This window comes from Cicer arietinum, chromosome 1 (genome assembly GCF_000331145.2).
Source record: "Cicer arietinum cultivar CDC Frontier isolate Library 1 chromosome 1, Cicar.CDCFrontier_v2.0, whole genome shotgun sequence".
NCBI classification, from domain to species: domain Eukaryota; kingdom Viridiplantae; phylum Streptophyta; class Magnoliopsida; order Fabales; family Fabaceae; genus Cicer; species Cicer arietinum.
The window spans coordinates 45,726,560-45,740,146 of record NC_021160.2 but is presented as its reverse complement, the minus strand read 5'-3'; the positions used below and the strand labels follow the sequence as shown (position 1 = coordinate 45,740,146).

General features: G+C 28.1%; 1 protein-coding gene and 1 long non-coding RNA gene across 3 annotated transcripts; both read right to left on the bottom strand.

Annotated features, from left to right (window-relative positions):
• Positions 1-1,595: 1,595 nt before the first annotated feature.
• On the bottom strand, positions 1,596-2,493 carry LOC101508389 (subtilisin-like protease SBT4.9). The gene is made up of 2 exons (XM_073364096.1): positions 2,397-2,493; positions 1,596-1,921 (listed from the first exon to the last, which is right to left on the bottom strand). Exons 1-2 carry the CDS (start codon positions 2,491-2,493, stop codon positions 1,596-1,598), a joined length of 423 nt encoding a protein of 140 aa, XP_073220197.1.
• Positions 2,494-4,772: 2,279 nt separating this feature from the next.
• Positions 4,773-8,398, bottom strand: LOC101490427 (uncharacterized). Of its 2 annotated transcripts, none has more exons than XR_189334.4 (4): positions 8,124-8,398; positions 7,551-7,748; positions 6,739-6,820; positions 4,773-5,118 (listed from the first exon to the last, which is right to left on the bottom strand). It is a non-coding gene; the product is annotated as an uncharacterized lncRNA (long non-coding RNA). The 2 variants fall into 2 exon arrangements; XR_001144120.3 differs by having other exon boundaries at positions 4,773-5,112; positions 8,124-8,397.
• Positions 8,399-13,587: the final 5,189 nt, after the last annotated feature.

The window sequence follows — 13,587 nt, the reverse complement described above, 5'->3', positions numbered from 1 at the left end:
TTATAAATATGATTTTACGAATATAATTGTTAAAATATGAATTATTTGGATTGTATGTGTTTGAGAGATATATATCATTTAACAAGACTGCGTTATTATATTTTTTGAATGATCATTGTTACCATATATTCAAATGAAATAGTAGATTATAAATATGATTTTTCAAATATAGTTGTTGAAATATGAATTATTTGGATTGCATGTGTTTAAGATATATATATATACTCTTTAAAAAGATTGTTTTATTATATTTTCTTGAATGATCATTGTTATTATATATTCAAATGAAATAGTAGATTATAAATATGATTTTTCAAATATAGTTGTTGAAATATGAATTATTTGGATTGCATGTGTTTGAGAGATATATGTTTTTTAAAAAGATTGTCTTATTATATTTTCTTGAATGATCATAGTTGTTTTATATTCCAATGATAGATGAGTTTTAAACTTCACAAAGAGATGTGGTTTAAACTCCACCTGGATGAGTATTAAACTTCACAAAGAGATGAGGTTTAAACTCCACCTATAGATGAGTATTAAACTTCACCTATAGATGAGTATTAAACTTCACAAAGAGGTGAAGTTTAAACTCCACCTGGATGAGTATTAAACTTCACAAAGAGATGAGGTTTAAACTCCACCTGGATGAGTAATAAACTTCACAAAGAGATGAGGTTTAAACTCCACATGGATGGGTCTTGGACCCCACATATTGATGGGTTTTAAACTTCACAAAGAGATGAGGTTTAAACTCCACCAATAGATGAGTATTAAACTTCACAAAGAGATGAGGTTTAAACTCCATCAGGATGAGTTTTAAACTTCACAAAGAGATGAGGTTTAAACTCCATATGGATGAGTATTAAACTTCACAAAGAGATGAGGTTTAAACTCCACACCGATGGGTCTTGTACCCAACACTGGATGAGCTGGTGCTCCACATGATTAGATAATACTCACTTTGCAGAAGGAGTATATCTCCATCATTGAATTAACTAATTATTTTTGTGGAATAAATGTGTATATTGGAATTATCTGATTATAATAGATGTGGATTATCGTTAATTTATTTGACGAGTTTTTAATTAATTATTGAAAGTAGTTGGTTATTATAGAGAAATCTTAGTTATATCACAATTGTTCTAAAGAATATTATTGGATGAAGGCGGGTGCCATGATCCATTTTTCCGGTTACCGCTCCTATTGAGAATAATACTTGTTTTGAAATTATGTGTATTATTCATTGGGATTTTGTATCTCATTAAAGTGTTGTTTTCAGATACTGAGACCGTTGGAGACGTCGAGAGTTAAGCAGTCCTACCTCCCTTGAGAAGAGTGATTTCCTTCGATTAGGTCAGTAGATCAAGAATAAGTAGACATAATGTCTACATTGCATTTTATGTCGGAATTAGATACTATTTGTCCAGTTTTTGATATTTTAATTATTAAATATTTTTCAGCTGTAAGGATAAATTTTTGAGATTTCATAACATTACTTCTTTCTAATAGTTTATTATTTATTACAGTACCTTATTCTCTTATCTGATTCTTACAACTTTAGTGTTATTATCTCAATTTTTATACCCACGTAACTAGGCGTTATAGGGGTTCACTAAAACAGTGAGTCCTTTAGATACTGTCACAATTGCTCTATATATCGACATCGGTAATCCCACATTTGTAACAGTCCTTTTAAAGCTTCCACTTAGGCGATGTTTGGGGCGTGGAGCTTTGAGAGCAAAGGATGGATAATTCAAATCCCTTGCTGATGCAGTGTCGAAGCAACTAATGTCATCCTCTGTGATTAGCTGTAAAACTGACTGGCTGTAGCCTAGTCCACATAAATAGGTTATGTAGTCTATTTCTGTGGAATCATATACCAAGCCGGGATTCACAGCCATAATAGGGTCAATCTGGCCTGCTCCGTAAGCAAATTATGCATCTTGATTATAAGTGGGACTCACCTGCTTCGCTGCAACACAAGTCATACACAATGTTTTTGTTTTTTTTTTATATTAACTTAAGATATACTACGTAAACTATATTGACCTGGAAGTAGTAGAAAATTTTAAACAATCCTTAAAAAATATTCTTAATCTACAATTCTTAGTATCACTTGTATCAAACTATGTACTTTATTATTAATTTATAACTTTAAAGATAAATTAGTTTTAAATTTATTAACTTTAAGGTTTATCTAAAATTATTTTTTATCGTTTATAATTTTCTTAGTTGACAAAATGAGTTCAGTACACTAATAGTATGATATTCAACTTTCTAAAAGACAACTCTTTTCAAATATTAATTAAAACTAAGTCGATGATAAGTTTAGTTTTTTTTTTTTTTATGCATGCACATATTGATTGAGGTGTGAAACTACTCATTTCAATTACATGTTGTCATTAGAGCTGAACGGATAACAGCAGGTGACCATGTAGGATGAAAAGATTTGATGTACCCTGCTGCACCAGAAACATGTGGACAAGACATTGATGTTCTTGACACAATATTGAACTCTAATGTTCTGTTCTCACCATAAAATTCAGAAATTGGGGAAAGTAGAGACCAACTAGCTATAAAATTCAGAAATTGTTCTCACCGTGTTGGGTGAACCATGATATATCCTTGTGTGATCTCTCTTTCCTTATCCCTATTTACTTTTTGTCTTACAATCAATTTTTATATTGATAAATTAATATTGTTGTTTTCTTTCCACTAACCAAGAACGTTCTACGTTTGTATCCAAGATCAATCTTGAGTTAAATTTTTTAGTTTTTAACAAGAATTTTTTAAAAGGAACAATTATAATTCAAACTCCAACGTTCTTCGTTTGTAACCAATATCAATCTTGAGTTAAACACTTTAGTTTTTGACAGGAATTTTTAACAAGAGGAAATTATAATTCAAACCTCATTCTTTATAATTGACATTGTTACTTGAATTGACATCAGAGTCAGTCTCTAAGGATTAAACACCCAAAAAGTGTTAGAGAAAAAGCTTCAGGAAGATAATGTCAAAAGCTAAACATATTGCTGAAGGAAGGTCATCACATAGACCACCATACTTTGATTGCTCAGATTATTATTTTTGAAAAAGTAAAATGCAGTTCTTTCTAATGTCACATGACAGTGGTATGTGACGCATCATCATAGATGGAGATTTCATACCTAGAGTAGATACAACCGATTCAACATCTGCTAAGAAGAAAGAAACAAAAAGGACAGTAGATGAAAAATCTACTGTACTTCTAAACTCAAAAGCTCAATTTTTTTTTATTATGTGCTTTAAGCAGGGAAGAAAGTGAAAAAGTAGATGAATGTGATACGACAAAGAAATTATGGGACACATTGCAAACTCACCATGAAGGAACAAGCCATGTTAAGAAAACAAAAATTGAAATTGACATACGGAAGTTCGAATTATTTGAAATGAATGAAGGAGAGACAATCGGCGAAATGTACTAAAGATTCACAACCATAGTCAACAAAATACCTTCTCTTGAGAGATGTCGGAATGAGTTGGTATTTCAAAATAAGATTGATAATAGTCACACAATGGCTGCCAGTATTACCCAACAAACTGGAGTCATCGAGCAAAGCATTCAAATGCAGAAGAGAAGAGCAATAGTAGATCTGATAGTGAAGTTGCTCGTGTGTTCAAATGGTTTCTCTCTCTTACAGAATATCTAATTCCCATCCTCAATTCTGAAACGTGGAAGATATCATAAGGCTAATGTAGTATGGTGATTTTTGCATAAATCATGTGACGAGAGAAGCTTTTTAGACTAGAGACAAAATTGAAAAATTTTGGTTTTGATTCTAATGTTGAAAATGCCATTTTTTTTTATAGTGCGTCTCTCTTTTCTCTTTTCTTTTGAATGTTGTTAATCCATATGTAGATTTGTTTATTTTTTTCTTGTTTTCAAGGGCTTTTGCCCCTTGAAACCAAAAACAAAATATAGATAATATTTTTTTATTGACAAAATAAATAACTATATATATTTTTGTTACACATTCTAAAAATATATCTAGATGTTAGTTTTCATTGTAAACGAATTACAATCTAGAATATTTTATTTTATTTTATTTTGTATATCATATTTAATAATTAAAAGTTCATCATATTATTTATGTTAAACTTATATTTTTTTAAAATATTTGTAATTAAATATTTAAGTAAGTGTATTAGATATATTTAATTTTTGATGTTTAAGATCTGATAAAACATACTTAAGAAGTTATAGTTTATAATTTTATTTTTTTTTTTGAATTGGAGGAAGATGAAATACATTTTAAATTAAAATGACAATAAAAATATTTTTTGAACTCCGTCGTTTAAAGTTAAAAAGATACACTCTTATAAGTGAATAAGTATTTTTTGAAAGTTAATTTTATAATTATAAATTTAATACTTATGATAATATATTCTGAGACATAGATAAATATGTAGTAGGTGAAATAAACAAAGATAGAAAAATTAATTTTAGAAAATATCATTTGAAAATCTAGTCAAATAAAATAATAAGGTTTTAAAAGTCATTCAAAAGTTTGAATAAAATACGTAATATAATAAATTTACAAATTATATATTAGAGTTTAATTGTCATAATCTATTAGTGTAAAATATTTTATACTATCAACATATCATAATCATTCATATGTGTGACTTTAATAGTAATTATAAGAAAAAACAAATAATTTTTATAATTAAATGTCAGTATATGTAGAAAATCTTTACACTATCAATGCGTTTTAATTAAATCCTATATGTTAACATTTAAATATTACTAAAAATGATTTTGTAGAGTATATATTCTTTGTCTATAAATTAGTACATATTACGTTAACATACGGCTCACTATAAGATATCTCCTTTGTTTTTCTTTGTAAACCAAACTCAGTTGTAATGACCACTTTGTTGAAGATGCTCTTCAAATTATTGATTTTAGTCATTGCTATTATAGGTTCTTTGGCTGGTAACTCTCAAAGCGTACAAACTCAAGATTTACCACCTTGTTGTACAGCTTATGGAGATTGCTTTCCAATTTCTTGTGCTAGATATCCATGTTGTCGTCCATGTTGTTGCCCTCAAATTTGTTGATTTCCGACCCTAAAACTTCAAAGCTCTTACATTATATATTTACACAAATCATTATGTATTAAATAAAACTCAATCTCATATATGTAATAATTGCATCAATAAGAATGAATAAAAGGATTATATTTTCTTGTCCTCTATTATAATATGCCTTTTCTTTTCATCCAAAAATTATCTGTCTTTTTTGAATATTTTGCGAGTATATATATAAAAATTAAATAAGTTTTTAATTCACGTACAATTCTAAGATTAAATTTGTTGTTTTGGTTTCCCTATAACTATCCTTGTCAATTTCCCGCAAAAGAAAAAGAAGAAATGCTATATAAGGTTTTTAGTTTTTCTTTTCTTTATTTTTGTTTTACAAATACAAAATTAACAAAATAAAAGAAAACATAAAATATAAGAGGAAGAAAAAAGAGAAAAAAAAAAGAAGCCAAAAAACAAAAAGGTCCACCAAGCTGTTGCCAAGGCCAATTTAATTTGTAACTTATTCATCCTTTACTTATTTTATTCTTATTTTAATAAGTTCGTACTTTATTTTACTTTCTTAAATTAGGGTTTAATTCATTTCTCAAATAAAATATTAAATAATCTAAAAAATTAAAATGTTCTAATTATCAAATCTAAAACTAAAATCAGAAAAGGAAAATCAAAAGAATTGTAAGTGATACTTATTTAGATTTTTTCTATGTTTGACTATTGCAAACATCAATCACCTTTTAGCATCGATTCTTTTCACTCACCTGCAAATCGTCATGACCACTTTTGCATAAATTAAATGCACAAGTCGCTTGTGCATTATAGGTAATTAGGTACTATAAATTAAGATCATTTTTACGAGGATTATGTTATTATTTTAAATTTAAATATGTTTTTTTTGTCTTTTTAAATATATTTTATTTTGATTTTAGTTTTTATAATTTTATTTATTTGATTTATATTATTGCAAATTTTAATAAGTTTTGAAAAAGTCTTTTATGAATATTTTTTAGTAAAAAAATAGTGAAGGATTAATTTTAGATAAAGTGACACATGATGGCTGTGTAATTGTTGTTGACTAGACAATATTTAAAATTTAAAATTTATTTTATTAACTCATTTAATTATTTAATTAAAAACTTAAAATTAATTAATTAATTAATAAACCAGTTAAATAATAAAAACTCAATAATCTTCATTTTCAACCTCAAGATTTTCAATAAAAATTCAACAACATTCATCTTCAAATCACAAATTCTTATATGTGAATCATAATCCTAAAAATTCTAATCTCTCATTTTTTTACATCACACGTATAATCTTTCCCATAACTACCAAATACATAGATTGTTTTCTGCAACAAAAACCTCTTACCCTCCACATTGTTTTTTTAGATATATTCAATCAAAAAGAAAAGAAAAATGCAAATTTAGTTAGAGATTAAAGATTGTTTATCATGAAGGTAGAGGCAAAAATCAGAATTAAGAACACTACTAGAAAAATAGGATTTAGCGTCTGCCAAAAGCATATTTTCGTTTAGTTAGATTGCACTTTTACAGAGTTCGGCGAGGTTTTCCAAATTCAACATGTACACCAACAAACAAACTCAACAACATCCATATTAATAACAAAGTATAATCAAATTAACAACATCCATACCTTTCAATTGCTTATAATCCTTCCCCCTCCAAACTACGATTTGTTGTTTATCAAAATTCACCAGGATACAGGAGACTAGGTCCTGCATCAATGCATTTGGGATAGTTAGAAAACAACAACTTACAGAACCAAGCAGAAGAATGAACCAGAAACGCAGAAAAACGCAGAAAAATGAACCAGAAATCATTCTAAGTTATGTCTAAGTTAATATAAGCAATTAAAGAGAAATCATGCAATCTGTCCAGATAGTGCAATCTGTCCAGAAATCATGCAATTAAAGACAAATCAACGCTATGGTATTGGTAAGCCCTTCATCCTCATTCTTCAAATTACCTTGATTTTATACTAGGAAAATCTACATTATGTCTGTAATAACCTTAACAACAACAAAATACTGATTTCTTGGTGTAAGATAGTGCATTTTACATTGGTGTTCAAACCAGAACCTGCATTTGGTGTAAGATATTACGTGCCCTTACTACAAATAACTAAAAGTTAATAAACATAAGTACAAACACACAATATCAATACATTATATTAACATCATAACACATTCATAATAAATATTTAATTTTGGCCATGATATATTGTTAATTACTCACATTTATTATCTAAGTCTAACCACTGCAAAATCTCAATTAATCATTCTTTAATTCTTTATGGACAATCACAACTATCACAGAACTTCAAATACCAGCATTGCATGCAGCTTTGAAGCATGTGTATCAAGTTTTTATGATTGTTGGTTAAAAACTCTAGGGCATTAGACTTATCAAGTGGATAATCAGAACTAGAAGAATATTAGAAATTACCAATGAATGACCAAAATAGGAACTTCTGGCCAGAAATTAGTCAGTGTCTGATATCGTCCATCCAATCCAATGTCAAATTTGAATCTGTTGCATACCTTTGAATCCATTTAGGTTGTTGATAATCAAGAAAGTAAATCAGAACCGAACCAATTGTTCTCCATTTGATGTTGCTATTATGTCCTTTTTAGTTTGCTTGAACTGTGAATCATAGCAAATGTTTAAAAAACAAAACTCACAAAACACACAAAACAAAAGCCACACATTAATCAGACCATCAAAGCCAAACAAAAGCCACAAAAATAGAAAGCACACAAAAACAAAACCCACAAAAACAAAACTTCTAATCTTGGTTCTACAAATCACACATTCATCCACATCATCACTAAAAATCAGAAAGCAGAACTTCTAATCTTGGTTCTAAAAATCAGAACTTCTAAGCAGAACTTCTAAAAATCAGAAAGCAGAAATAAAAATCTGAAACCATAAATCTATGTCCACTGTTTGAAATCAGAAATTCTAATCTTGGGAAAAAACGTGAACGGGCTACCTTGAGAGTGAGACAGCGACACTTACATTGAGAATCGACAATAGATGACAGCGCGACGACGACACTGAACGACGACGGGTTCGAGAGGGTCACACGTACGAGAGGGGGACAGCGACGACACTGAACGTTTGAGAGTGACGGTGACGGTCACAGGTTTGGTGGCAATACTCACAGCATTGAGAGGAATGAGAATCGGTGTTGAGTTCTAAATATAGGGTTCAATGAAGAGAAACAGTGAGAGAATGGTTCAAAACGTAGGAGAAGTGTTCAATCTTATTGGATTTTCTAAGGGAACAATCTGATTTTACAAATAAAATTAAAAAATTAAAAAATAACCTAGCGTCAGCCACTTAAAAATTAAATGAATAAACTAGAATCTGATTTATTTTACTTAGCGTCGACCGCGCCGACGCTAATTGTCAACAAAATTGGAAAACATTTATTACATTAGCGTCGGCTAAACCGACGCTGAGTAGCGTTGGAGACGGGGGCCGACGCTAAAATCAGCAGCTAAACTGTAATTTTCTAGTAGTGGAAGTTTAAGAGAGATAAAGTTGATTTTTTCGGCAACATAAAGAGTATAGGCAAATCTCTGCCGAGGTTCTGCTCGTCGGACGCTCTCTGATTTGGTTTGAAGAGCAAATCAGACAAGAGAAGCACATATGTTTTTTTAGTCTGTTTGACGGAGAAAGAAAGAAAGAGAAAGAGAAAAAAAAATAAAAGAAAACGAGGTTTAGAATTAAATAATTTTTTAATTCACGTACAATACAAAGATTAAATTTGTTGTCTTGGTTTGCCTATAACCATCCTTGTCAATTTCCCGCAAAAGAAAAAGAAGAAATACTATATAAGGTTTTTAATTTTTCTTTTCTTTAATTTTGTTTTACAAACACAAAATTAACAAGATGAAAGAAAACATAAAATATAAGAGGAAGAAAAAAGAGAGAAAAAAAAATCAAAAAACAAAAAGGACCACCAAGCCGTTGCCAAGGCCAATTTAATTTGTAATTTATTCATCCTTTACTTATTTTATTTTATTCTTATTTTAATAAATTCGTACTTTATTTTACTTTCTTAAATTAAGGGTTTAATTCATTTCTCAAATAAAATATTAAATAATCTAAAAAAATTAAAATGTTCTAATTATCAAATCTAAAATTAAAGTAAGAAAAGGAAAATCAAAAGAATTGTAAGTGATAATTATTTAGATTTTTTCTATGTTTGACTATTGCAAACATCAATCACCTTTTAGCATTGATTATTTTCACTCACCTGCAAATCGTCATCTTAAAACTAATTAATTAATTAATTAACCAATTAAATAATAAAAACTCAATAATCTTCATCTTCAACCCCTATTTTTTTTTAATATAAACTCAACAACCTTCATCTTCAACCCTAATTTGTTCATCATCAAATCACAAATTCTCATATCCGAATCCAAACCTTAAAAATTCTAATCTCTTATTTTTCTTACACCACACCTATAATCTTTCCATAACAACCAAAGGCATAGGTTGTTTTCTGCAACAAAAGCGTCTTTCCCTCCACATTGCTATTTCAGATATATTCAATCAAAAAGAAAAGGAAAACGCAAATTTATTTAGAGATTAAAGTTTGTTTATCGAGAAGGTAGAGGCAAAAAAATCAAAATTAAGAAGTTGAAGAGAGAGAAAATAGATTTTTCCGGCAACATAAAGAGTATAGGCGAATCTCTGACGAGATTATGCTCGTCGGTCGTTCTCTGGATTAGTTTGGAGAGAAAATCAGACAAGAGAAAAACAAAAGATGTTTTTAGTGTCTTTGACGAAGAAAGAAAGAAAGAAAGAGAAAGAAAATAAAAGAAAAGAGGTGTGTTAGTTGGCTTATTTATCTATGTCTTTGGTGGTTATGGCAAAAATTATAGGTGTGATGTAAGAAAAATGAGAGATTAGAATTTTTAGGATTTAGATCCAAATATAAGAATTTGTGATTTGAAGATGATGAAATTAGGGTTGAAGATTAATGTTCTTGAGTTTTTATTAAAAAATTTGTGGTTGAAGATTAAGATTATTGAGTTTTTATTATTTAATTGTTCAATTAATTAATTGGTTTTAAGTTTTTAATTAACTAATTAATTGAGTTAATAAAATAAATTTTAAATATTATATATTGTCTTGTCAACAACAATTACACAGTCATCATGTGCCACTTCATTCAAAATTAGGCATGTCAATTTTTTTATTAAAAAAGATTTATAAAAGACTTTTTTAAAATTTGTTAGAATTTATAAGGGTATAAATCAAACAAAAAAAAAATTACAGGGACTAAAATAAAAAAGAAACATATTTGTTAAAACCAAAAACATATATTTAAACCTTATTTTTATTATTTTCTAACATATTCAAAATGTTTGTTATAAAAATAAAAAGATAACATTTTTATAGTAACAAATATGTATCTTGTATTTTTTTATGGGTAACTAATAATTTTTTTTATAGTAACTAATATTTATCCCGTATTTTATTTATTTATTACCGACGAATATGTGTTTTAAGATTAAATAAATTTTTAATTTTTATAAAATTTTACTATTTTATTTTTAATCCTTTTGAAAAAAATTCATCATATTTAATAACTTTTTCATTAATTTTCCCCTAATATACAAAATCATCAGCACCTATTTTCTTGCCTTCGATACTGCAACATGGACAAGTTTCTTGCTTGCTTGCTGCATTTTTCTTCTTACAAGCCAAAGACCCATAAATCAATTTGAATAAAAGATTTCTAATTTTTAAAAGACACTGTAGAATGCTGTTGTGTTACAGGTCGGATTTATTAAAGAAAGCAAGGGTGGTACTATTCCACTCCGCGGAAATGTCCTAAAAAATCTGTGTTTTTTTGTACCCAGAAAAAATCTACTTGTTGCTGTACCAAAAAATTAGTCTATTTAATGTACCTCTAATTAAATATGTAAAAATAATAATAACTTTTAAAATATTTATTTTACTTCAAAATATAGAAAATAAATAAAAAATGAATATTATTTATTTATTTATTTATTTAAAAAAAATTAGTTTTTATTAAAATAGAGACACTAAAAAATTATTATTTAATTTGATAGAGTTTTTATTTTCACTTACGTATTTTTATTAGTTAAAGAAATACTCTATCAATTTGGTCATTTGTAAATAAAAAAGGATAATATTATTAATATTTTAAAACATAAAAAATTAAATTGTCATTTAAAATTAAAATAAAAGATTAAATTGAGAAAAAAAAAAGATAAATAACTAAAATAATAATTAAAATTAAGTTAATAGACCGTATATACTATTTTTTTTTTATAAATACATTTTTAATTGAACAAAGTCAAACTAAAAAAGAAGTTTATGAGAAAGAGAAAAAGAAAAGGAAAGAAAAAAAGCAATGAAAGTTTCCATCCTATAAGCTAAGTAAAAAAGAGAAGTAGATTTGTCTTTTATTCTAGTCATACATTAAGAGCAAAATTTTCAAATGTATATCTTAATATTTGTCTTGATCTCGGTAATCAAGGTATATCCGAGTGACCAATTATCTACAATTAAATAATATCTCAGTATCAATTTATTGACATAGTGAAATTATTGTGTCAGAGATTGAAAATCTAGAAGAAAATTTAAAAATTAATCCAAAAAAAAGAACAAGTAAAAAAAACTGATATAACAATATAGAACTGTGCATCAAAACTATATTGAACTCACTTGCAGAAGCACAAAGAAGTGAAATATCACACTCCTCTCATTATTTTATTTCCAGTAATATTTAATAACATATACCCAACTAGACACTTAATCTGCACTAACATAACTAAAAGAAATAACTTCCTTCAAATCAAGCCAACCACCTGTGCTTCCATCTTCTTCTCACTATGTTCAGTTTCAATCGGATTATCGAACCAACAACAAAACATTATACCACAATTTTTGCTTTAAAACCAAGAAACAGAGTCCAAGACAGGATATGGGCCTAATATGCACAACTCAATCATGACAAAAAAAAAAACATTAAAACCAACACTCTTTTAATAACTTATTTTGTTTGTAGTCTATATTTTGTGGTTCTGTTTGCAATATTATATGTGAGCCTAATGAAATATTCCGAGCCAGATCATGATTCAAAGAACAATATGAAATTTTATTTTTTTAACAAGCGTACAATATTTCTTTTGAACAAAGAATACAATTTATTCAATAATAATGTACAATATTTCTGTTGAACAAAGAATACCATTTATTCAATAATGATATAAAATATTAAATTAAAAATTACAATATAAATAAAATTTATACAATATAATTTTGTACTCTCGCCTTTCTCTGCTCGTTCATCAAAAATAATAATTGGACTCCTTACTTGAAAATTTCCATCATCCCAAACTAAAGAAGCCGAGTTGATAGACTTCTTTAGTTTTCCTTCTATGGTGAGAACATATGTTTTTTTTTCTCCCAGTGAAGTGAACGACAAAACACTGGGGTTTACTGAAACAGTGAGTCCTTTAGGTACCGTCACAATTGCTCTATATATCGACATCGGTAACCCCACATTTGTAACAGTCCTTTTAAAGCTTCCACTTAGGTGATGTTTGGGGCGTGGAGCTTTGAGAGCAAAGGATGGATAATTCAAATCCCTTGCTGATACAGTGTCGAAGCAACTAATGACATCCTCTGTGATTAGCTGTAAAACTGACTGGCTGTAGCCTAGTCCACATAAAAAGCTTATGTAGTCTATTTCTGTGGCATCATATACCAAGCCGGGATTCACAGCCTTAACAGGGTCAATTTGGCCTGCTCCGTAAGCAAATTCTGCATCTTGATTATAAGTGGGACTCATCTGCTTCGCTGCAACACAAGTCATACACAATGTTTTCTTTTTTATATTAGCATAAGATATACTAAGTAAACTATATTGACCTCAAAGTAGTAGAAAATTTTGAAAAATCGTTCAAAAATCTTCTTAATCTACAATTGTTAGTATCACTTGTACCAAACTATGTACTTTATTATTTATTTATAACTTTAAAGATAAATTAATTTTAAATTTATTAACTTTAAGTTTTATCTAATTTTTTTTTATTGTTTATAATTTTTTTAGTTGACAAAATGAGTTCAATACTATACACTAATAATACTGACAATAAAAATTGACAAAACAAACATAAAAGTTTGAATGTATTAAAATTTTAAAATAAAGTGAAGTATAAATGTACTTATTTTTCAAGAGAATACATATTTTAATATAAAAGGAAAGAGAAGTGTAATTTAAACTCCTCACCTGTTTATAATAAAGATTCAACTTTGTAAAAGACAACTATTTTCAAATATTAAGTAAACTATGCAGCGGGATAAGTTTAGTTTTCTTAATGCATGCACATTTTGATTGAGGTGTGAAACTACTCATTTCAATTACCTGTTGTCATTAGAGCTGAACGGATAACAGCAGGTGACCATGTAGGATGAAAAGATTTGATGT